The sequence below is a fragment of the Mandrillus leucophaeus genome, unplaced genomic scaffold (genome assembly GCF_000951045.1).
Source record: "Mandrillus leucophaeus isolate KB7577 unplaced genomic scaffold, Mleu.le_1.0 Scaffold906, whole genome shotgun sequence".
Taxonomy (NCBI): Eukaryota; Metazoa; Chordata; class Mammalia; order Primates; family Cercopithecidae; genus Mandrillus; species Mandrillus leucophaeus.
Genome location: NW_012109875.1, coordinates 644,207 through 669,083, shown reverse-complemented (window position 1 = coordinate 669,083; position 24,877 = coordinate 644,207). Strand labels below are relative to the sequence as shown.

Genomic DNA, 24,877 nt, shown 5'->3' with positions numbered 1-24,877 from the left:
TTCCTTTCCTTTCCTTTCCTTTCCTTTCCTTTCCTTTCCTTTTCTCTTTCTCTCTTTCTTTCTTTCCTTCTTTGCTTCTTTTCCTTTCTTCCTTTCTTTTTCTTTCTTTCTTTTCTTTCTTTCTCTTTTCTCTTTCCTTTCTTTCTTTCTGGAATAACTTGAGATGTATCATTTTCCCAGGTACAGAGCCATCGTTAACCCCATGGACATGCAGACGTCAGGGGCAGTGCTGTGGACCTGTGTGAAGGCCATGGGTATCTGGGTGGTCTCCGTGTTGTTGGCAGTTCCCGAAGCAGTGTTTTCAGAAGTGGCACGCATCAGTAGCTTGGATAATAGCAGCTTCACAGCATGTATCCCCTACCCTCAAACAGATGAATTACATCCAAAGATTCATTCAGTACTCATTTTCTTGGTCTATTTCCTCACACCACTTGCTATTATTAGCATTTATTATTATCATATTGCAAAGACCTTAATTAAGAGTGCACACAATCTTCCTGGAGAATACAATGAACATACCAAAAAACAGGTAAGCTTGGTAGGTGTGGGTTGGTGGTGTGCTGGCCAGAACAAGTAACTGCTATTATTGTTTTATTTTGTGGGTTTTTAATCCTATGACTGATGATTACAGAGTTGGGCCTTCACAGGCCTTAAGTAGAAGGGATATGTGGGGATCTCTAATATATGGTCATATCAGAGCCCCACAAAGGCCCACTTAGGTTCAGTTTATCATTTATCTGGATCTGTGATAAGACCTGACATTCCACCATTAGAAATTAATGTATTGAAAGACCTGTTTTACATGCAGAGTTTTATGTAACAAACAACATAATAAACCAGAAAAATTTCACATATGAGCATACATTAATTTAATTCTTGTTTCTTCTCCCATTAACCCACTAAGGATGGCAGGGAGTATAGAAGAAGGATGCACCAGGAAAGGACTGTAGGACACTGCCTGGGATCTGGGGATGGGATTTGGGTGGAAGTCAGAATGAGAGATGAGGAGAATAGCAGGAGTAGCAGAAAAGGAACCCAAAGGTGCAATCCAAAGGTGGGCTGGTGTTGAAGCAATATGTGACCCAACTCAAATTTGTAACTTTCCCTACAAAGATAATATGCTCATTTAAAAATTACATCATGCACCTTATGTACTTTTTCTTTCTTCAAGAATATGCACTACTAATTTAAGGTAAAAATCAACTGTGTTAATACACAAAGAGACAGAAATAGTGTTGTTGTGAGAAAGAGTGTCTGGTTACACATTTGTATACAGCTAGAAAAGAACTTCTAATGGGTTTTGCAGGTACAGAGTAGTTACTGATGCTTGTTTCCAAATTAAAAGCAAAGAAATTGAATCACAGATCATTTAAAATTTACTGGAACATAGATGGAGCATTAGGCTGGGGCCTTGGGTAAGTTAGCAGCAGCAGAAACTAGTAAAGATTTCTTGCATGGAAGGTAACCTTTATGAATTGGTGGCCATCAGCATCAAAGATCCACATCAGCTTTAAAGACTTAAAAAATCACCCAATTATTGAAGGCATTGATAAATTCACAGATTTTACCTAAATATTTGGCATCAGTCAGGCAATGTATTCAGATCATTGTCTCATTGTGCTTTCTATTTTATATAATCAGTTATTTTATCTGAGCCCTGTGATCCAATCTGTATCTCAGTTAGGTATTTGAGTATTTGCTTTTGGTTTCTAAAGTTGAGTTTTTCTCATATACACAGCCCTTGCTTCACTTTTGAATTTTTTAATGGCCTTGGCCTGTCTGCCTTGTTTTCGTGAATTTCCCTATTGGGACCTATAAACTCTGGCAGGGCAACTGGGTCTTGGCATCTGCTGAGAAATAATCTCAATGCCAACAGCCTGCCTGTGCACTTGAATCTCCAAGTATAGACCACTGTGACATTCTTGCACTCACCTTCCACCTGCAAGGGATGACACTGCTTAGAAAGATAAATTTCACATTTGATTTTCTTAGGATTGATTGTTGGGTCGCGTAAATTATGCCACTGGGATCCATGTGGAATATCACATTCTGCTTCCTGGCCTGGGTTCCTCTTCAGTTGCACCTTTCTCTGCTTCCTCCATCACCGCTGTACTGCTACCTACCATTAGATGTGTTCCAATCCCAAACCTTTCCAGTCTTCTTTGGAATATTCTAGTTGACGACCAATAGTATTCACTCAGAAGATATTATGATACCTACAACGAATGTCTTTCAATAAATTAGTATTCCACTTTCATATTGCCTTAATTAAATATTTAAACAAATTAGACAGATATAAGCTACCCCTTGAACTACTGAAGTTAGGAAATCGCTTTTAGATTAAAAAATATTGATGCCCAATCTTTGAATTTTGTTTATTTATTACATTCCTGAGTACCCTCTTAGAAACAGTAAACATAATATGTAAATTTTATGGAGAAGGAAAATTTATTTTTATTTGTAAATGTGACAATACAGTAATGTTTACAGGACTCACAGTTATATCAGATGCTTTTGATTTGTGTAAGTCAGGAGTTTAAATCTCAAGTTGTTTTGTTTTCCTATGGAGTGGTAGTTTTAAAAAGTCAAGCTGGCAGGGCGCGGTGGCTCACACCTGTAATCCCAGCACTTTGGGAGGCTGAGGCGGGCAGATCACAAGGTCAGGAAATCGAGACCATCCTGGCTAACAAGGTGAAACCCCATCTCTACTAAAAATACAAAAAATTAGCTGGGCGTGATGGCCGGCGCCTGTAGTCCCAGCTACTCGGGAGGCTGAGGCAGCAGAATGGCTTGAACCCGGCAGGCGGAGCTTGCAGTGAGCGGAGGAGATCCCTCCACTGCACTCTAGCCTGGGCGACAGGGCGAGACTCTGTCTCAAAAAAAAAAAAAAAAAAAGCTCAAGCCCTGCCTCATTAGATCAATATTTCCTATTTAAAACATCTTTATTTTTTTAAAACGTCAAAGCTTGAATATATTCTGTGATTTATTCATTTAGTGGATTTAATACAAACAGAAATGATTTATATTTATGTTACACACAATGAGGCATTAAGCAAAAAGAAAATAAATAAATAATATGAAGACATAGCATTTATTAATTTACCACCTAGTTTTGTATAAGCTGTCAAATATTTTTTAATGCAAATAATGTAGAGACCAAAATAAACTTTCTCAAACTGTTAAAATCCATTACCATTTTGGTGAGGAAAATAAATAATTTATGTATTTTGGATGTATTATCATGCTGTAAATTTTGCTCTTTCCCGATTTGATAAAGTTGGTATGTGGCTGGTTCCATTTTCACTTTAACCAATGGGATTAATTTCTTACATTTGCAGATGGAAACACGGAAACGCCTGGCTAAAATTGTGCTTGTCTTTGTGGGCTGCTTCATCTTCTGTTGGTTCCCAAACCACATCCTTTACATGTATCGGTCTTTCAACTATAATGAGATTGATCCATCTCTAGGCCACATGATTGTCACCTTAGTTGCCCGGGTTCTCAGTTTTTGCAATTCTTGTGTCAACCCATTTGCTCTTTACCTACTCAGTGAAAGCTTCAGGAGGCATTTCAACAGCCAACTCTGCTGTGGGAGGAAGTCCTATCAGGAGAGCGGAATCAGCTACCTACTCAGCTCTTCAGCGGTGCGTATGACGTCTCTGAAAAGCAATGCTAAGAACATGGTGACCAATTCTGTTTTACTAAATGGGCACAGCATGAAGCAGGAAATGGCACTGTGATTTTGGCCATTCAACGCACTACCTGGAGAGAACTTAGTAACTGTTAAAATTCCTATTCAGCAGATCAGAACTAAATAATTATCCTATTCTTGCTGTTGCGTAGCTAATTTATTAGGCAATTGCATGATTGACTCAGAAAATGCAAGACATTTTTTCTCTACACTAGACTTTTTTTTTTCTCTTTTCATTTCCTAATCATTAGAATATGAGAAAAGACTTTAAATTACTATATATAATACATATATGTGTGTATATATATGTATTTGCACACACATACACACATGTACATTATATGTATTTCACGTTAAAAATGATCCCCAAACCAATGCAATATGTATAATTTAACATTGCTTTAGTATTTAGGCTGTTGCTAAAGCCAATTCTAGCATATTTCTCTTAGAGTTCATTTTATCTCGAAACATGAAATAAATTTCTATATTGACTCAATAATTCAGTGAAGGTAATATTCCAACTCCTATTATTTGAAATACAAGTCAGATTGTCCTGGTGAATTTCATTCAATTCACAACTATTGCACGTATGTGTGTATGTGTATATATATATATGCATATATGTACACACACCCACACACATCCTTCATTTGAAGATATGTGTATATATATATATATGTGTATATATATATATGCATATATGTACACACCACCCACACACATCCTTCATTTGAAGAAAATAAAAAATTCAAAGGTGGAGCTTAATCACATCAGTATTTATTGTGATTCTGTGATTAATCATAATTTATAGAAATAATTAATGTCTGTAACTTGTATGTGATTAACAGATATAATGAAATTAATATTATGAATTATAAAATAGGTATGATATCAATATGATTTACATTATGAATGTAAAATAGGTATGATATGAATATGATTTATATTATGAATGTAAAATAGGTATCATATGTCTCAAATTGCAAAACTACAACTCACAAGTTTGCATGGCCATCTTAGTATATTGCTAAATCCTTGAATATTTGGACGATTTTGTATAGATGTGATAAGATTTGTATAATTCCAGTGAGTTCAACCATTTACTCATCCTCTCTTGCAATATCCAACTGACAAGTATGTGGGATCACACTTAGGCAGTTTTTTTCTGCTTTTCCTGCATGATACCACAGTTTTCTCTGAATGAATGTGTTTTTTTTTAGGAAAATGCAAATGTATTGATTGCATTTTAAAAACTACCATTTTAAAAGCATGTATCAATAAATCTAATATTTAAATAAATATATTTCATACTATTTCTTTTTCCAGAATTGAGAAGACTCTATTAGTATACTCAGCTTTTCCTTAAACACCCACAATTCATGATATTTAAGATATAACATATTCAATTGTATATAACAATTAGAATAAACACAAATTAAAATATTTGATAATAATAATGATAGTGAACATTAATCAAGTGTTTTCTATGTTATAGGCATAGTCCTAAAGCTTTACATGTACCATCTAATTTAGTCATCAATATAATCACTGAGGTGAACAAGAGAAGGATCTAATTTTGGCAAGGTATGAAGTTATGCAATTTTGGGTAAGGTATTTTTATTTGAAAGAGTACATGATTTTGAAAATTTTGCAGAAACAACAGATCATGTGAGACCCCTGAACTTAGGCTTTGTTAATTTCATTGTAAATTTACCTCTGAAGAAGGTCTTGTTATTATCTCTATAGATTAGGAAATTGAGGTTCAGAGATATTAAATAACTTAAAAATATGGAGCTTTTGTTTTTGGAGATCCAGTCAACACTTAGTAGCTCCGTTAACAAAGTAAGCAGGTAGAGGATTATCTGTGCAAATTATTACTTTTTAAAAATTTTACATTCAGAGGGTACATGTGTAGGCTTGTTACATCAGTATATTGCATAATTCTGGCTTTGAGCTCATAATGATGTCATCACCCGAGTAGTGAACATAGTACCCATTAGGTAGTTTTCAACCCTTGTCCACCTCCCTCCCCACTGTTGGAGTCCCCAGTGTCTGTTTTTCCCATGGTTGTGTTCGTGTGTACCCAGTGTTGAGTTCCCACTTGTAAGTGAGAACATGAATTATTTGGTTTTCTGTTTCTGCATTAATTTGCTTAAGATAATGGCCCCAGCTGCATCCATGTTGCTACAAAAGGATATTATTTCATTCTTTTTTCATGGCTATGTAGTATTCTATGGTGTATATGCACCACATTGTCATTAGTCCACCATTGATGGGTACCTGGGTTGATTCTATGTCTTTGTTATTGTGAACATTGTTGTGATAAACGTATGATTGCAGGCATCTTTTTGTTAGAACAATTTATTTTCCTTTAGCTATATTTCTAGTAATACAATTACAGTGTCAAGTAGCAATTTTATTTTCAGTTCTTTGGGAAATCTGTAAACTTCTTTCCATAGTGGCTGAACTAATTTGCATTCCCAACAATAGTCTATAAGTGTTTCCTTTCTCTGCAACGTCTCTGACATATTATGTTCTGACTTTTTAAATACCAGCCATTATGACTGGTGTGAGATGGTATCTCATTATGGTTTTGATTTGCCTCTCTCTGATGATTAGTGATGTTGAACATTTGCTCATGTTTGTTGGTTGCCTGTATGTCTTCTTTTGATAAATGTCTGTTCATGTCTTTGCCCACTTTTTAAATGGGGTTGTTTTTTTCATATCGATTTGTTTTAAGTTCCTTACAGATTCTGCATATTAGTTTTATTAGTCTGTTTTCACACTGCTGATAAAGATATATCTGAGACTGGACAATTTACAAAAGAAAGAGGTTTAATGGACTGAGAATTCCACGTAGCTGGGGATGCCTCACAATCACGTGTAAAGTGAAAGACACATCTCACATAGTGGCAGTTGAGAAGAGAACTCATGCAGGGAAACTCCCCCTTATAAAACCAACAGGTCTCATGACACTTACTCACTACCACAAGAACAGCATGGGAAAGATCGGCTCTCAAGATTCAATTACTTCCCACCAGGTCCCTCCCATGGCATGTGGGAATTCAAGATAAGATTTTGGTGGGGACACAGCCAAACCACATCATTCTGCCCCAGGCCCTCCCAAATCTCATGTCCTCACATTTCAAAACCAATCATGTCTTCCCAACAGTCCCCCAGAATCTTAACTCATTTCAGCATTAATTCAAAAGTCCACAGTCCAAAGTCTCATCAGAGACAAGGCGAGTGCCTTCTGCCTATGAGCCTGTAAAATTAAACGTAAGTTAGTGACTTCCTGGATACAGTGGGGAGACAGGCATTGGGTAAATACAGCTATTCCAGATGGGAGAAATTGACCAAAACAAAGTGGTGGGCTACAGACCCCATGCAAGTCCAAAATCCAGCAGAGCAGTCAAAACTTAGAGCAGTCAAAACTTAAAGCTCCAAGATGATCCCTTTTGACTCCATGTCTCCCATCCAGGTCATGCTGATGTCAGAGGTGTGCGCCCACAGCCTTGGGCAGCTCTGCCTCTGTGGCTTTGCAGAGTATAGCCCTCTACTGGCTGCTTTCATGGGCTGGTGTTGACTATCTGTGGCTTTTCCAGGAGCATGTTGCAAGCTATTGGTAGATCTACCATTCTGGAGTCTGGAGGATGGTGTCCCTCTTCTCACAGCTCCACTAGGTGGTGCTCAAGTAGGGACTCTGTGTGGGGCTCTGACCCCACTTTTCCCTTCTGCACTGCCCTAGCAGAAGTTCTCCATGAGGGTCTCACCCCTGCAGCAAATTTTTGCCTGGGCATCCAGGCATATCCATACACCCTCTGAAGTCTAAGTGGAGGTTCCCAAACCTCAGTTCTTCACTTCTGTGCATCTGCAGGCTCAACACGACATGGAAGCTGCCAAGGCTTTAGGCTCCCACCCTCTGAGGCAATAGTCTGAACTGTACTTTGGCCCCTTTTAATCATGGCTGGAGCATCTAGGATGCAGGGCACCAAGTCCCTAGACTGTATACAGCAGAGGGACCCTGGGCCTGGCCCACAAAACCATTTTTTCCTCCTAAGCCTCTGGCATGTGATGGGAGGGGCTGCTGCAAAGTTCTCTAATATGCCCTGGGAACATTTTGCCCATTGTCTTGGTGACACATTTGGCTCCTTGTTACCTATGCAAATTTCTGCTGCCAGCTTGAATTTCTCCTCAGAAAATGGGATTATCTATTCTATCACATTGTCAGGCTACATATTTTCCAAATGTTTATGCTCTGTTTCCCTTTTAAAACTGAATGCCTTTAACAGCACCCAAATCACCTCTTGAATGCTTTGCTGTTTAGAAATTTCTTCCACCAGATACTCTAAATCATCTCTCTCAAATTCAAAGTTCCACAAATCTCTAGGGCAGGGGCAAAATGCCACCAGTCTCTTTGCTAAAACATAACAAGAGTCACCTTTGCTCCAGTTCCCAACTAGTTCCTTATCTCCATCTGAGACCACCTCAGCCTGGATTTCATTGTTCCTATATATCATGATCAGCATTTTTGTCAAAGCCATTCAGCAAGTCTCTAGGGAGTTTCAAACTTTCCCACATTTCCCTGTTTTCTTCTGAGCCCTCCAAACTATTCCAACCTCTGCCTGTTACCCAGTTCCAAAGATGCTTCCACATTTTCAGGTGTCTTTTCAGCACTACCCCACTCAACTGGTACCAATTTACTGTATTAATCCATTTTCACACGGCTGATAAAGAAATACTCAAGACTGGGCAATTTGCAAAAGAAACAGGTTTAATGGATTTATAATTCCATTGGCCGACGAGTCCTCACAATCATGTGGAAGGCAAAAGGCATGTCTCAAATGGTGGCAGACAAAAGAAGAGAGCTTGTGCAGGGAAATTCCCCCTTATGAAACCATCGGATGTCATGAGACTTATTCACTATCATGTGAACAGCATGGAAAAGACCTGCCCCCATGATTCAATTTCCTCTCACCGTGTACCTCCCACAACACATGGGAATTCTAGATGAGATTTGGGTGGGACACAGTCAAACCATATCATTCCTTTGCTTTGCAAACTATCACATACCCACACGCACACAGTATGATGTTGAGTTCATATTAAAATTAGATTTTAAACTTCTGCATTTGTTGAATTTTACATATATTCGTATACACTTGTTTTACACTTTTATTTTTATAAATATTTATATTTGTTTCTGGGTATTTGAAGATTTCATTGTTCTTATTATCAAATCATAATATTTGGATGTGGTGGCTCATGCCTGTAGTCCCAGCACTTTGGGAGGCTGAGATGGGCAGATCACGAGGTCAGAAGATCGAGACCATCCTGGCCAACATAGTGAAAGCCTGTCTCTACAAAAATGCAAAAAAAAAAAAAAAAAAAAAAAAATTAGCCCAACGTGGTGGCGCACAAATATAGTCCCAGCTACTTGGGAGGCTGAGGCAGGGGAATCGCTTGATCCCAGAGTTGGAGGTCACAGTGAGCCGAGATTGCACCACTGCACTCCAGCCTGGCAACAGAGTGAGACTCTGTCTCAAAACTAATAATAATAATAATATTAAAAGAAATAAATCTCACATTTATTTATGAAATCACACTACAGAAGTAAATCAAACTGATGATGCCTATAAGTCAGAAGTAGAACAAAAATGCTAAACATCTGTTAAAATAAGCATATATACATTGAAATAGCCTTTTGAAAAATGTAATTAATTTATTGATTTTTGTAACTCGATCTAGTAATATCTTAATTCAAGAAAATATTTCAGAAAACATGTGTAATGTAGTAATATCTGCCATAACAAAGATAAATATCCATAAAATATTATTTTTAATGTAGATACAAGATATATATGCCCTTTCATGTGAATCTCCTCTTTAAACCAGGAGTTGTTAAAAAATATAAAAAAAAAGGGATCCTTGGAATACTTTTTAAAAAATTATTATTATACTTTAAGTTCTAGGGTACATGTGCACAACATGCAGATTTTTCACATATGTATACATGTGCCATGTTGGTGTGCTGCACCTATTAACTCATCATTTACATTAGGTATATCTCCCAATGCTATCCCTCTCCCCTCCCCCCTCCCCACAATAGGCCCTGGTGTGTGATGTTCCCCTTCCTCTGCCCAAGTGATCTCATTGTTCAATTCACACCTATGAGTGAGAACATGCAGTATCTGGTTTTCTGTTCTTGCAATAGTTTGCTGAGAATGATGGTTTCCAGCTGCATCCATGTCCCTAACAAAGGACACGAACTCATCTTTTTTTGTGGCTGCATAGTATTCCATGGTGTATATGTGCCACATTTTCTTAATCCAGTCTGTCACTGATGGACATTTGGGTTGATTCCAAGTCTTTGCTATTGTGAACAGTGCTGCAATAAACATATGTGTGCATGTGTCTCTACAGCAGCATGATTTATAATCCTTTGGGTATATACCCAGTAATGGGATGGCTGGGTCAAATGGTATTTCTAGTTCTAGATCCTTGAGGAATCGCCACACTGTTTTCCACAATGGTTGAGCTAGTTTACAGTCCCATCAACAGTGTAGAAGTGTCCCTATTTCTCCACAACCTCTCCAGCACCTGTTGTTTCCTGATTTTTTAATGATTGCCATTCTAACTGGTGTGAGATGGTATCTCATTGTGGTTTTAATTTCCAAATTAAAATGTTGGAATACTTTGAATCAGAGACTGCTACCTGTGAATCATGGCATTTGTAAAATGGATTAATAACATTGTAGAATTAAATTATGTAACACTTGTAAGGTACTTACTCAATGTCCGAAGTAAGTATTCAGTGAATATAGCATTTATCATTATATTTTAAAGTTATTGTCCCTCGTGTAACAAAGTAATAATAAACATTGATTAAACATATCCTGTGTAGCAGACCCTGTGCTATATTATTTTATAGTGATGCATCATAATAGCTTATAAGGCAGAAGCTATTCTGGTTTCCATCCTGTGTTTGAGGCAGATAAGGAAGGAAGAACTTGCTGTTGAACTCTTATCTGTTTGATTTTAAATTCATATATTTTATCTATAGTCAATACTTTCAGGAGTCTGGAATTCAGGTAATTCATTGAAACACAGGAGTATGCATGTCAACATTTTCCTCACTGAAATACAGAGGTTCCCTGACAATGGAGGACAAAAAAGAATGGTTCTCTCAGTTTGCCTTTGTCTTTCCTAGGGAAAGATAGCAGCTTAAATTCTGGGTCATGTGAATATCGTTATAGAAATAAATTTCATATGTAAAAAGGTGGGAGCATAGTTTTTGCTCCTAAATTTCTTTCTTCCTTTTGCACATGCTATATTAAAAAAGAAGGAAGAGAATAAAAATTAATGGAATATTTTGGATATTGAAACGTATTTCATTTGACTATTTGCTTGTTAGAACAAGTTTTAAGTGTTTATACGATCCTATACAGCTTTAAGTGGGTTAAATTTACATTTTGAGTAAGCATGTATTTCCATGTATTAATATTTTATTACTGGCTTCATTGCTCACTCAGAAAATATTTACACAAAGTTTCTGAGAAATGAAATGTTCCAACTATTAGGCTTCTCTTAAGAAAGAGTAAGCATGTGTATTTCAACTTTGAGTAAATTTTTATATATATATATATGTATGTATGTATGTTTTTCTTAGACTTTTTCAAAACAAATGGAAAAGGTGTGAGCAAATAAGTCAGCTTTCGTGTAGAAAGTCATTTTTGTAAAGCCATAAGAGAGTAAAAAGAAGAGAGCAAAAGAATGTCTTGTTGGAACTGCATCTTTAAGTGATCATTAGAGAAAACATTACATATACATTGCATTTTATAACATTTCATTTTCTAAATTATTTTGTCAAGTTATTCTAAGTGCTCCATTTTTTTTCCCCATATGTTGTATCTTACTGCAATTTCAAACAGGACATGTTCTTACATACAGAGCCAAGTTTTAATTTGTGGTGGGCAATTTGTGTTGGAAATGGTATACAGCAAAACTTAACCAAGATTTCATTTCTGGGAACTAACTCTCCTTTTGGGCAAGAATGAGATAATAATTACTCATTATTCTTCATGGTGGATGAATAATGTAAATTTAACCCACTTAGGAACCTAAAACGTATGTTACAAAATATTTAATGATACTTAACAGAACTATTTAAAGGGGAAATTTGTAAACATTTGAGGTATTTGGGTATTGTAGATAATCAAATATGAAAAAAACAAGCATAAGAATCTTCAAATTGTTTTTTTCATATGCTGATAAAATTTAATGAGAAACATGGGCATCTTAAAACTTCTAGTTTTCTGCTGGGTGTTAGAAATCTATCTATTTGCTTCTCATGTGTGGTGTTCTGTTAGATTCTTCAAGCAAAAAAGTGTAAGAAAGCTCTCAGCAATATAATCTTCATTAAATGGTGATGGGAAAGCTGAATATCCATATGCAGAAGAATGAAACTAGATTCTCACTGCATATAAAAATCAAATATCTCTCACCATATAAAAAAATCAAATAAAAATGGGTTACAGACTTAAATGTAAGACCTCAAACTATGTAACTACTACAAGAAAACATTGGGGAAACTCTAGGACATTGGAGTGGGCAAAGATTTCTTGAGTAATACCCCATAAGCACAAGCAATCAAAGCAAAAGTGGACAAATGGTATCACATCAAGTTAAAAAGTTTCTGCACAGCAAAGGATACAATCCACAAAATGAAGAGGCAGCCCACAGAATAGGAGAAAATATTTGCAAACTACTCATCTGACAAGATATTAATAACCAGAATATATAAGGAGCTCAAACAACTCCAGAGGAAAAAGAAATAGAAATCTGATTAAAAATGAGCAAAAGATATGAATAGACATTTCTCAAAGGAAGACATACAAATGGCAAACAGGCATATGAAAAGGTGCTCAACGTCAATGATCATCAGAGAAATGTAAATCAAAACTGCAATGAGGTATCATCTCACCCCAGTTAAAATGGCTTATATACAAAAGACAGGCAAATGCTGGCAAGAATGTGGAGAAAAGGGAACCCTGGTACACTGTTGGTGGGAATGTAAATTAGCACAACTAGTATGGAAAATAGTTTGGAGGGTCCTCAAAAAACTAAAACTAGACCTACTATATGATTCAGCAATCCCACTTCTTGGTAGACACCCTAAAGAAAGACAATCAGTATGTTGAAGAGATATCTACTCTGTCATGTTTATTGCAGCACTGTTCACAACAATTAAGATTTGGAAGCAACCTAAGTGTCCATCAACAGATGAAACGGATAAACAAAATGTGGTACAGGTACACAATGGAGTACTATTCAGACTTACAAAAGAATGAAATTCTGTCATTTCTAACAACATGGGTGGAACTGGAGGTCATTATGTTACATGAAATAAGTCGCGCACAGAAAGACAAACTTCACATGTTCTCACTTTTCTGTGGGAGTTAAAAGTTAAAATATTTGAACTCATGGAGTTAGAGAGTAGAATAGTTGGTTACCAGAGACTGGGAAGGGTAGTGGAAGGGGAAGGGGAAGGGGAAATGAGGATGGTTAATAGGTACAAAATAAAATTAGAATGAAAGAGATCTGTTATTTGAGAGCATTACAGGGTGACTACAGCCAATGATAACTTATTGTACATTTAAAAATGACTAAAAGAGTATAATCAGATTGTTCGTAAAACAAAGAAAGGATAAATGCTTGAGGTGATAGACACCACATATACCCTGATGTGATTATTAAGCATTGTATGATTATATCATACTATCTCATGTATCCCATAAATATATACTCCTAATATATACCCACAAAAATTAAAAATAAAAATAGAATAATTTTCTTTTATTTGAACACAAGTTTTTGAAGTTTAAAAATTCAGGTGTATTTCGATTCAGTGACATACCATCCTATCCTAGAATTATTTAGAGCATTAATGTTATTGTCTCAACCATATTAATGCCAATTAGATTTCTAAAGTATGCATGAGAACAGTTTGCCAAAGAATTGAGCCTTTGGTTCTAAGATGGCAGCTCTTCTTTTATTGTATGTTTTTCAAGGTGATGGTGGTAGAGGAATGGCAGCTTGAAGTACGTATGAGGGAAAACAATACCATAAATAATAAACAAACCCATGTTGTGATTGTTACAATTTTTAAAACTAACATGATTTTAGTTTTTTTTCTATTTTTAATTAATACTCATTCCATTATTTTAAATCTTAAATAATTAGATTTTATAAGTATGGGACTTGATGATAAATGTCTTTAAATCTTTGACTTAATACTTGGCAACATATGGATTGTAGAATTGTGTGAAATTGTGGAATTAATAATTGTATTTGATATATTGGCATTGCTGTCTCCTCTTATTTTAAAGAAATAATAAGTTTAATTCAAATAAAATTGGAAGCAATTCCAACAGGATTTTTTCCCCCTGTCTGTCTCAGAATCATGTTTTCCTTTTCATCCTAAAATTTATGAAATGAATATGCTTGAATTTATTTTGACATTGTGCCTTTTAATGAGTTAATCCTCACTGATAAAACAGAAGTTATTGATTGCACTTATTCTATTTATTTAAATCACATGTAATTAATTTTGTATTTCTTAATTTAATAAATAAAAAATCTTAGTGTAGCATGAATAATTTTTTCTTGTAATAAACATTAGTTTATAAACACTAGTTTATAAAACTTCATTACGGGCATATAATCTGAGAAGTACCTACAAAAAATTGTATTTGAATGTAAATTTTTATTTGTTTACAAACAGGAGAAAAGTCACATTTAGGAAATTCGAAATCTGCAAAGATTAGAGAGAAATGAAATAAAGTTGAAGTTGCTCTTTTCAGACACAAATGTTTTGAATGAAAAAATCTTGGGTTTGATTTCAACTGCATATTTTATGAAAACAGAAAATCTTGCCCTTTCAGTATACTTTTTTGAGAGAGTTTTTAATTCAATGTGTGACATGTACTCAGCTTCAATAGTTTAATTGATGTATCATGTTTTGTCGAGTATAGGGATTACTTGCATGATTTTATGTTGATGTAACTGTCTTCTGAAATGATTAAAAAAGATATTTCTTGGAGCATATTTTTAAAAATTATTATAGGATTTAATAAATATTAGTGTACTCACTCTCAAGCTGTTCTAATAGAAAGGCTGCAAAAGTGGTGACATGTTTAAGTGTCTTAACTCAAGTTTCATAATGTAATTATTGCTTCGCAAAGTGAAAGATGGGTCTGGAATCTTGAAGCAAAAACTGCTGCACTTGATTGATCTTTAAAGACAATATTTCATTCCTTTTTGCACACATACTTTATGGTAGGATAGCATACTTGTTCTCTAGAGACTTAAAAACAATAGTATTTTGATGGAGTGTCAAAACACTTGCATAGAAAACAAAATATTCACATATCATCTGTTTCTTAATATTTGGTGTTTATATGAAACCACTATATGATTATTTGAAACTTTCATCTTATCTGAATATTTTCTTGTTGATGCAGGTTAAAATCTCTTATTAGATCCTAGTGGCTAGGTTAAATACAAATAAATTATTTTATTAGTATAAGTTTTATATTCTTTTCTTAATTGAGTCAGTTACCTCAAAGTATACGAAATCAATTTTTTTCTTAATGTCTCTGTCACTTGCTAATCATCCTTAAAGAAAAATAAAGATTACATTTTAAAAAATCTAAATAATTAAGATTCTGTATGTAAGATCTCTTAGGAATAAGAATAACCACTACAAATAATCAGTGATGCTTTTGTAAATCTGCTAATTAGATATAGAAGGTAAGAGACAAAAATGAGAACAGGTATATCAAAGAAATTGCCTCTATATATATAATTCCTTGTGAAAAGGCAGAAATTGGCTTTTTTAAGCAAAAAAAAAAAGTCATAGAGTAAAAAAATCAGAAATGTAACTAATGAGAGCTTATTTTATTGGGTGTTTTTCTTTATCAGGGAAGTATATGCAAAATATTATATATGATAGCTTTTATGTATTTCAAAGAGCATTCTCTTGCTTTAGTATAGACTGTTAGCTGTCTTTGATGTATTCTTTTATGAAGGTTCTAGAGAACTTTAGAAACTGTTGTTTATCATTGCAGTCAGTAGGTTGTTTCATAAAATGACTCACAACTTATGAAACAAATAAAGGAGACACTGTTTTCTGTTTTTATTTGTAGTGAAGACTTTGAAGAGGAACATAAGACTTAAGTAGAATTAACCAACTAGAGATGAGTTGTGTTTGGGTCTCTCAAAGTCAGTGTATAAACTAAGGGAGTCCAACGGAAGTGCACTCACCATCAGTCATTACTAAGACAATGGTGATAGGATTGAACTCTTTTTCATGGTATTGGTATGTCTAGCATCAACTAATTAATCATTTGAAGTCTCAAAGCTATGCTGAAATATGTTCCAGTGTCCTGAGCTGAACAGTTCAAGTCTTTGGAAGTAAGGAAAGGAAGATTTCCACTAAAGGGTAAGAAAATAGAAGAGAAAAAATGGGTTGCGGTTGTTGAGTTATTGTAACACTCATTTTCAAATTATAGCTCAGAGGCCAATTTGCCCAAGAGGCAAGGGGCAAGGATGTTGGGTGGAGCCTTGAAGAGGGCACAACTATGGTTCAGACCTGCAAATTCCTCTGTCTACTAGGACATCTGCTCTGAATATTTCAGTCATCTCAAAGCTAATGTGTCTACAGCTAACTCAATGTTCTCAAACTTGATCCTTTCTTCTGTATTTTAGTAAATGTCATGACTTCTACCCTTTACTGAAGGAACATAAGCTCAGTTCAGGAGTGTCATTTTTAGTTCCTCATTTTCTGCCCCTCCACATCTAATTTATCAGCAAGTCCTGTTGATTGACTCTACTTCCAAAGTATGTGTATCCTGAGATTTTCACTATCTTTTCATTGCCATGGTTGTCACACACAAGTGACCTATTTTTTTGCCTAGATTAATGCAACAACTTTTTAACTAATCTCCCTGCTTTCACCCAGTCCCAAATTAAATCCACATTCCACCCTGCAAACAAAAATCATGATAAGCCTAAATTAGAGCCCATCACATTTTTGCTTCTCAATACACTTAGAATAAAGTGAAAGCTGTTTGTTTAGTCTACATATTTTGATTCCTGACTCTCTTTTCAAATTCATTTCCCACTTAGCTCACTGGACTGCAGTCTCACCAGCACTCTTTTGTATTCCTTAAGCACATAAAAAGTTCCCAGTTCCATGCCTTTGCACTTGTGTCTTGTGTCTATAGCTCTCTTTGCTCAGATATTCACATGACTAACTCTTGCGAAAAAGGCTATCCATGATCAATCTATAGTAGCATTCTCACATCAGTTGTAAAATATATATGTGTATTTTATTAAGACAAGGTCTAATTCTGTTACCCAGGCTGGAGTGCAGTGGTGTGATCTTGACTCAGTCCAGCCTTGACCTCCCCAGGCTCAGGTGATCCTCAGACCTCAGCTTCCTGAGTACGTGGGACTACAGGGGCATGCCATCCCTCTTGGCTAATTTTTGTAATTTTTGTAGAGACAGGGTTTCACCATATTGCACAGTCTGGACTCAAACTCCTGGGCTCAAGTTATCTACCCACTTTGGCTTCCCAAAATGCTAGGATTACAGGTGTGGGCCACTGCGCCCAACCAGATTATTTCATCATATTATTTTGCCCTGATTTATGTACTTATAGCTCTTATCTTGTCTCTTTACTTACTTGTATGGTCTTTCTCCTTCATCTTAAATATAAATCCTTAAGAGCAGGGACTTGTCTGTGTATACTATATCCCCAAGGCTTAAGTAGTTCCTGGAATGTAGTTTAATGTAGTTGGTGCTCACCAAGTAATTGTAAGTGTTATAAAGTGTTGACTTTTACACTGTTGGTGGGACTGTAAACTAGTTCAACCATTGTGGAAAACAGTGTGGCAATTCCTCAAAGATCTAGAATTAGAAATACCATTTGACCCAGCCATCCCATTACTGGGGATATACCCAAAGGATTATAAATCATGCTGCTATAAAGACACATGCACACGTATGCTTATTGTGGCATTATTCATGATAGCAAAGACTTGGAACCAACCCAAATGTCCATCAATGATAGACTGGGTTAAGAAAATGTGACACATATACACCATGGGATACTATGCAGCCATAAAAAAGGATGAGTTCATGTCCTTTGTAGGGACATGGATGCAGCTGGAAACCATCATTCTCAGCAAACTATCACAAGAACAGAAAACCAAACACCGCATGTTCTCACTCATAGGTGGGAACTGAACAATGAGATCACTTGGACACAGGAAGGGGAACATCACACACCAGGGCCTATTGTGGGGAGGGGGGAGGGGGGAGGGATAGCATTAGGAGATAAACCTAATGTAAATGACGAGTTAATGACACCAACATGTCACATGTATACCTATATAACAAACCTGCACGTTGTGCACATGTACCCTAGAACTTAAAGTATAATTTAAAAAAAAAAAAAAGTGTTGAGTGGTACTGGGTTGGGAGATAAAGAGAGAACCTGAAAATAAAAGATGGAAACATTTTGTGGAATGTCTCAAGGGATTATTCTACAACCTTCTTTCTTACCTGATGTAAAACAGAAGCACTTCTTTTGAATAGAAATTAGATTTAATTGATCCAATTCTATGAAGTATTGAGTTTATCATTGTTTTATACCCTGCCTATATCCTCTTCAGTACTATGCAGATATAAACATGGATTCCTCCAGGTCAGGAATCCATAGAATTTGACAGATTTGTTTTTTTGGCCTCTCAAAGCTTAAAGTTTCTTAGAATATATCATTTGGATGATATCTTTTAGGAGAAACAATAAGGGCATAAAGTGCAACTGGAACCTTTGTCCTGAAAGCCACATGAGAAGCTTGTGCCTTTAGATTTGCCTTATTCTTAAATACTTTGTGGTTTATAGTGAGAAGAAAGCTCACAGTTGCTCATCAGGAAGCAACTTTTTATGCCCCTGAAAATCCTTTGTGTAGGTTAAAGCAGTCACTTTATGATGTGGAAATCATGCTTCCCCTGAAGCTGGAAGGCAATCCAGATTCCCATTATACCTGCATGAAGGTTCCCTTCCCTTTCTGTGGATTTATAACTAAAAAACGACTGTATTCTCTTCTGATAGTTCTACGAAGTGAGAAAAAGGAAAAAAGAGTTAGTATGCAATATAATCTAGGATAGTGTTAAGTTACTCATAAAATTGATCAATCTGCTTTCTAAGTAATATATAAAATTTATAAAAAACCTATCATATATTTTCCAGTTCAAATGTTTTATGGTTGAATATTGTTGACTGATTAGAATTCATAGGCCAGAGACTTAGATCAGCTGTGGCATTTGCTGTTGTGATTACTTAGCTATCTGATCTAGTTCTTGTATCCAAAATTAGGAAATTCTGAATGCTGTAAGTTTCATACTTTGCATTATTTACCACTTTTCGTTACTGAAATGTGGTTTTCTTAGTCACTAGGATGCATATCACCTAAAAATGCTGAGGGATAATAAAGCGACAGCAGTGAGAACAGCTAAAATTATAATTCTTGCTTTTTAACATATGGATACCAGATGTGTTCTTGATCCAGAGAGACTGTTTCATTAACTCACAGAAAATGAAGGTGAAGATAAACATGACTGGTCTGTTATTCTTTTATACTTTCTTGTTTTAAGTAATAAAAAACACAAAAATAAAGTTTCCCAGATGTAAACATTGGCAAAATACTAGTAAGAGGGGAAATAATCAACCTTGGGATAAATGTGAAATAGAACACATCAGGATAACTAGGGACTGTCCTTTGCAAGTTTAACTTAGGGTCTCCTCTTCAGATCCTTAAATCTTCCAAGGTAAAATGGCATTTAAATTGTGGCTTTGATAACCAATTTTGAGCACAGTGGTTACTTACAGGTTCATTGCATTAGGTTTTCAACAACTGTAGTTTGCTAGAACCATAATCTGTGTGAGGCTTTATCTGAGTGTTAGATGACACCTAAACCACTAATAGGAGAACTGTGGTATCTCACCCTTAAAGTCTCCATAAGAAACCACTGTACAGCTTTCTTAGTAACATGTTATAGTGTACAGCTTCAGTGTCTGAAACATTTTTTCTTGATAGGTCATCTTTCCTTTTCTTTTGTTATGATCCATGTTAGAGATAAAAAACACTGTATTTTGCAACTTCAAGGTTAAATTTCTCAAGACAATATTTTTTACATTAAACTACTCAGGAGACTCAAGTAGTAAGGAAAACATGTACAAACCATACAATTTAAGCCTTGAAATTCTTGAAAACCAGCTGTTACTCTGCACAGTGGTCTACTTTATAGACCTTATATTTGATCATGTTGATTTTAATCTCAAAATCTCCAGATGATAAAAGTCCTGACCAGATACAAAATCACTAGTTTCCTGGATTTCAAAATCTCTCTCTGCCTCAGATAAAAAAGTATTATAATGAGTTTCTTTGCCTGGACTTGTTCATAGAGTCTGTCTTCAACTATGTTGATTTGATTACTTTTCTAGGTTTTTTTGGTGAAGTATTATAGCAACAACTCTTAGATTTACACTTTCTATAAGAAACAGCAAAATATTATGGAACAAAAAGTCTACAATAGGTGCTCTATTAAGTTTGGGTATATGGTGTGAAAAAAATAGACTTGGTAAGAGAATCTTTAGCTGTCAGCAACACACCCTGGCAAACATATTAAGAATTTCTCTACTAAATGGAAACTGGAGCGCTAGGCAAGAAATATAGACAGAAACAAATGTCAAATAGCTAAAGTGTCCAGTCTTCACAGACCTTATAAATAAGTGTGGGAGAGATACTATTACCAAAAAATTCCCAAAATATCATTTATAATTATAAGGTGAGGCTGGTGCTTTTTAAAAAAAAAAATAGAGTGCTGTTGCTGTGAAAGAGAGTGACAATGTGGGAGTGGGGATGGGAAAAATGCTGATGTTTAAATTGAGAGGAAGCATGAGAAGAAGTCTTACAGTATAGCTGTTTTGAAAACCCTTTTATTATCGATATTGCTTTATACATCACTTGCACCTTTAGGAGATCTGACTGATTCCTAGGGAGATAGAGTTGGGGATGAGGGAACTGTAGTAGCTAGGAAAATGTTCCAGGCAGAAGAATTCATTCATATAAAGTCTTGATGGCAAAAAACACTAGTATATATTTGATGGGTCAAAAGGAACCCAGGGTGGCTGAGGCAGAGTGGATGAGGTGAAGGGTAAAAAGAAATGAGGTTTTGGAGGTGAAGAGTGATCTGGTCATGACAGACTTTGGAATCTATATGAGGTGAAATTGGAAGTTTTGAAGAATTTTAACCAAGCCAATGGATTTTTATTATTTATATTTATTAAAGATTATTTTGACTGCTGTGTGGAGAATAGAGTAGGAAGAAATAGTGAAGTAAGGAGCCCACTGCTACTGCACATGAAAATGATGTATCATTAATGTGTTTTATCTGCGTGGGGGCAATGCAGGGAGAAGTGGTCAAATATAAGATATAAATGAAAGTATATATGCCAGGACTGGTTGATAGATTATGTACCAGTGTTAATAGTTAACCTTCAGTTCTTGAATGGAGAACTTTTACTTATGTATGTGGTATTTATACTTTATTCTAGATGTGTTTGACTACAAATGGCAGAAATTTAATTAAAATGCAATTTTAAAAATAATTTACTGATAAATCATATTGTCTCATATGATTGGGAAATCTAAGGGTGGGTTAGGACTTTAGGAAAAGCTGTATCCAAGCCTATAGATTACTTCCAAACTTAGTATTAATTTCTTATCTCTGTTTCTTTTAAGAAAAATGTACTGCTATCCTTTTTTCAAGTGTCAGTCCACAAGATCTCAGGCAGCCCTAGGTTAAAAACATCAGAGGAATGAGAGATATTTCCTCACCCAGACATAGTCTCTGAGAAGAACTCTGATAAGTTCTTCTTGGGTGTCAATTGTGCAATAGTGATTAAACATTATGTCTAAGGCTTGGTGCATATGCCTACCTTTAAGAGGGGCAGCCACTGTTGTCCTAACAGGGGTTTGGGGAAAACTTATTGTGTATATTCAAACAAACTAACTAAGCTATGGAAATCCACTGCAACTATATAGAATAACTTGTGAGAAAGACAAAAATATTGTCTGACATGCAGGAGGTGCCCTTAGCTAGACCTCAGTGTTCTTCTGTTGAACATAAACAATTTGGCAAAATATTAACATCAGACAAGGCAGTGCTGTGACTGGGATGAACAGAGAAAAAACAATACCATGGTGTAGTAATATCTGAACACAAAGCATGCGCATTGTCGAAGCCACAGAAATTACTCCAAAGCCGTCTATCCAGGCTAAAATGAGTAGCTGCTTCTTCTTTTTCAATTACAGTGTTTGTCTGGTTCTAGTTTATTTTTATCTATTTATTTATTTTTTGATTTTTAATTTTCGTGGGTACATAGTAGGTACATATATTTATGGGATACATGAGGTGTTTTGATACAGGCATGCAATGTGAAATGAGCACATCATGGAGAATGGGGTATATCCATCTCCTCAAGCATTTATCCTTTGAGTTACAAAAAACCTAAATACACTGTTTTAAAAAATGTACAATTAAGTTATTATTGACTACAGTTACCATGTTGCACTATCAAATAGTAGGTCTTATTCATTCTAACTCTTTTTTGTTTGCATTAACCATCCCTTCCCCTTCCCCACCACACCCTGCTACCCTTCCCAGTCTCTGGTAACCATCATTCTACTCTATGTCCATGAGTTCAATTGTTCTGATTTTTAGATCCCAGGAATAAGTGAGAACATGCAATATTTGTCTTTCTGTCCCTGGCTTATTTCATGTAACATAATGACGTCTAGTTCCATACAAGTTGTTGAAGATGACAGGATCTCATTCTTTCTTTATGGCTGAATAGTACTCCATTGTGTATACGTACTATGTTTTCTTTATCCATTCATCTGTTGATGGACACTTAGGTTGCTTTCAAATCTTAGTTATTGTAAAGAGTGCTGCAACAAACACAGGAGTGCAGATATCTCTTCAAAATACTGACGTGTTTATTTTTGGGTATACACCCAGCAGTGGGTTTGCTGGATCATATGGTAGCTCTATTTTTAGTTTTTTTGAGGAACATGCAAATTGTTCTCCGTAGTGGTTATACTAATTTACATTTCTGCCAACAGTGTGTGAGGGTTCCCTTCTCTTCACATCCTTGCTAGTATTTGTTCATTTGGTATTGCCTGTCTTTTGGATATAAGCCATTTTAACTGGCATGAAATGATATCTCACTGTAGTTTTGATTTACATTTATCTGATAATCAATGATGTTGAGTACCTTTTCATATACCTATTTGCCATCTGTATGTCTTCTTTTGAGAAATGTCTATCCAAATCATTTGTGCATTTTTTGATCAGATGATTTGATTTTTTTCTTTTGGAGTTGTTTGAGTTCCTTATATATTTTGGTCATTAGTCTCTTGCCAGATGGGTAGTTTGGAATAAGCAAATATTTCCTCCCATTCTGTGGGTTGTCTCTTCACTTTGTTGATTGTTTCCTTTGCTGTGTTGAAGTTTTTTTAACCTGATGTGATCCCATTTGTCCATTTTTGCTTTGGTTGCCTATGCTTTTGAGATATTACTCAAAAATATTTTGCCCAGACCAGTGTCCTAGAGATTTTCCCAAATGTTTTTGGATTGTAGTTTTATATTCTGAGGACTTAGATTTAAGTCTTAATAATCCACTTTTATTTGACTTTTGTATGTAGTGACAGACAGGGATCTAGTTTCATTCATCTGCATTTGAATATCCAGTTTTCCCAGCACCATTTGTTGAAGAGATGATCTTTATCCCAATGTATGTTCTTGGCACTTTTGTTGAAAATGAGTTCACTATAGGTGTGCAGATTTGTTTGTGAATACTCTATTTTGTCCTCTTGGTCTATGTGTCTGTTTTTATGCCAATATCATCCTGTTTTGGTTACTATAGCTCTGTAGTATAATTTGAAGTCAGGTAATGAGATTCCTCCAGTTTTGTGCTTTTTGCTCAAGATAGCTTTGGCTATTCTGGGTCTTTTGTTGGTACACGTAAATTTTAGTATTGTTTTCTATTTCTGTGAATAATGTCATTGGTATTTTGATAGGAATTGCTTTGAATCTGTAGATTGCATTGGGGAGTGTGGACATTTTAACAATATTGATTTTTGCAATCCACAAACATGGAATACTTTTCCATTTTTTGTTGTCCATTTCAATTTCTTTCATCAATGTTTTCAAATTTCCATTATAGAGGTTTTTCTCTTTTTTGGTTAAGTTAATTCCTAGGTGTTCAGTTTTATGTGTGACTACAGTAAATGAGATTGCTTTCTTGATTTCTTCTTCAGATTTCTTACTGTTGGCATATAGAAATGGTACTGATTTCTGTATGTTGATTTTGTATCCTGCAAATTTTCTAAATTTGTTTATCAGTTCTAATAGTTTTTAGATAGTCTTTAGGTTTTTCCTAATATAAGATCTTATAAGTAAACAAAGATAATTTGACTTCTTTCTTTCCCTTTGAAGTCACTTTATTTATTTCTCTTGTCTGGCTGCTCTAGCTGAGACTTTCAGTACTATGTTGAATAACAGCAGTGAAAGTGGGCATCCTTGTCATGTTCCAGATTTTAGAGGAAAGGCTTTCAGTTTTTTCCCATTCAGTATGACACTAGCTCTGGGTCTGTCATATACGGTTTTTATTATGTTCCTTCTATTCCCAATTTTTTGAGAATTTTTATCATGAAGGGATGTTGAATTTCATTAACTGCTTTTTCAACAGCAGTTGAATGGTCATATGGTTTTTAACCTTCGTTTGGTTGATATGATGTATTACATTGATTGATTTGCCTATATTAAACCATCCTTGCATCCCAGGAATAAATCCCACTTGGTCATGATGAATGATCTTTCCATTATATTATTGAATTTGATTTGTTGGTATTTTTGAGGATTTCTGCATCAATATTCATCAGAGATATTGGCTTGCAGTTTTCTTATTTGATGCGTCTTTGTCTGGCTTTGGTATCAGAGTAATACTGGCCTCATAGAATGAGTTTGGAAGTATTCCCTCCAGAATTGGTT

The 24,877-nt window shown here is 35.4% G+C and overlaps 1 protein-coding gene across 1 annotated transcript in view; it reads left to right on the top strand.

The window, feature by feature from the left end:
- NMBR (neuromedin B receptor) overlaps window positions 1–3,797 on the top strand; it is a 13,571-nt gene extending 9,774 nt beyond the window's left edge. Inside the window, exons 2-3 of the mRNA XM_011969795.1 lie at window positions 181–529; window positions 3,339–3,797. Of these exons, the coding sequence (XP_011825185.1) occupies window positions 181–529; window positions 3,339–3,740 (751 nt within the window). The 3' untranslated portion in view covers window positions 3,741–3,797. The remainder of the gene's footprint in view (window positions 1–180; window positions 530–3,338) is intronic.
- The last annotated feature ends 21,080 nt before the right edge of the window (window positions 3,798–24,877 follow it).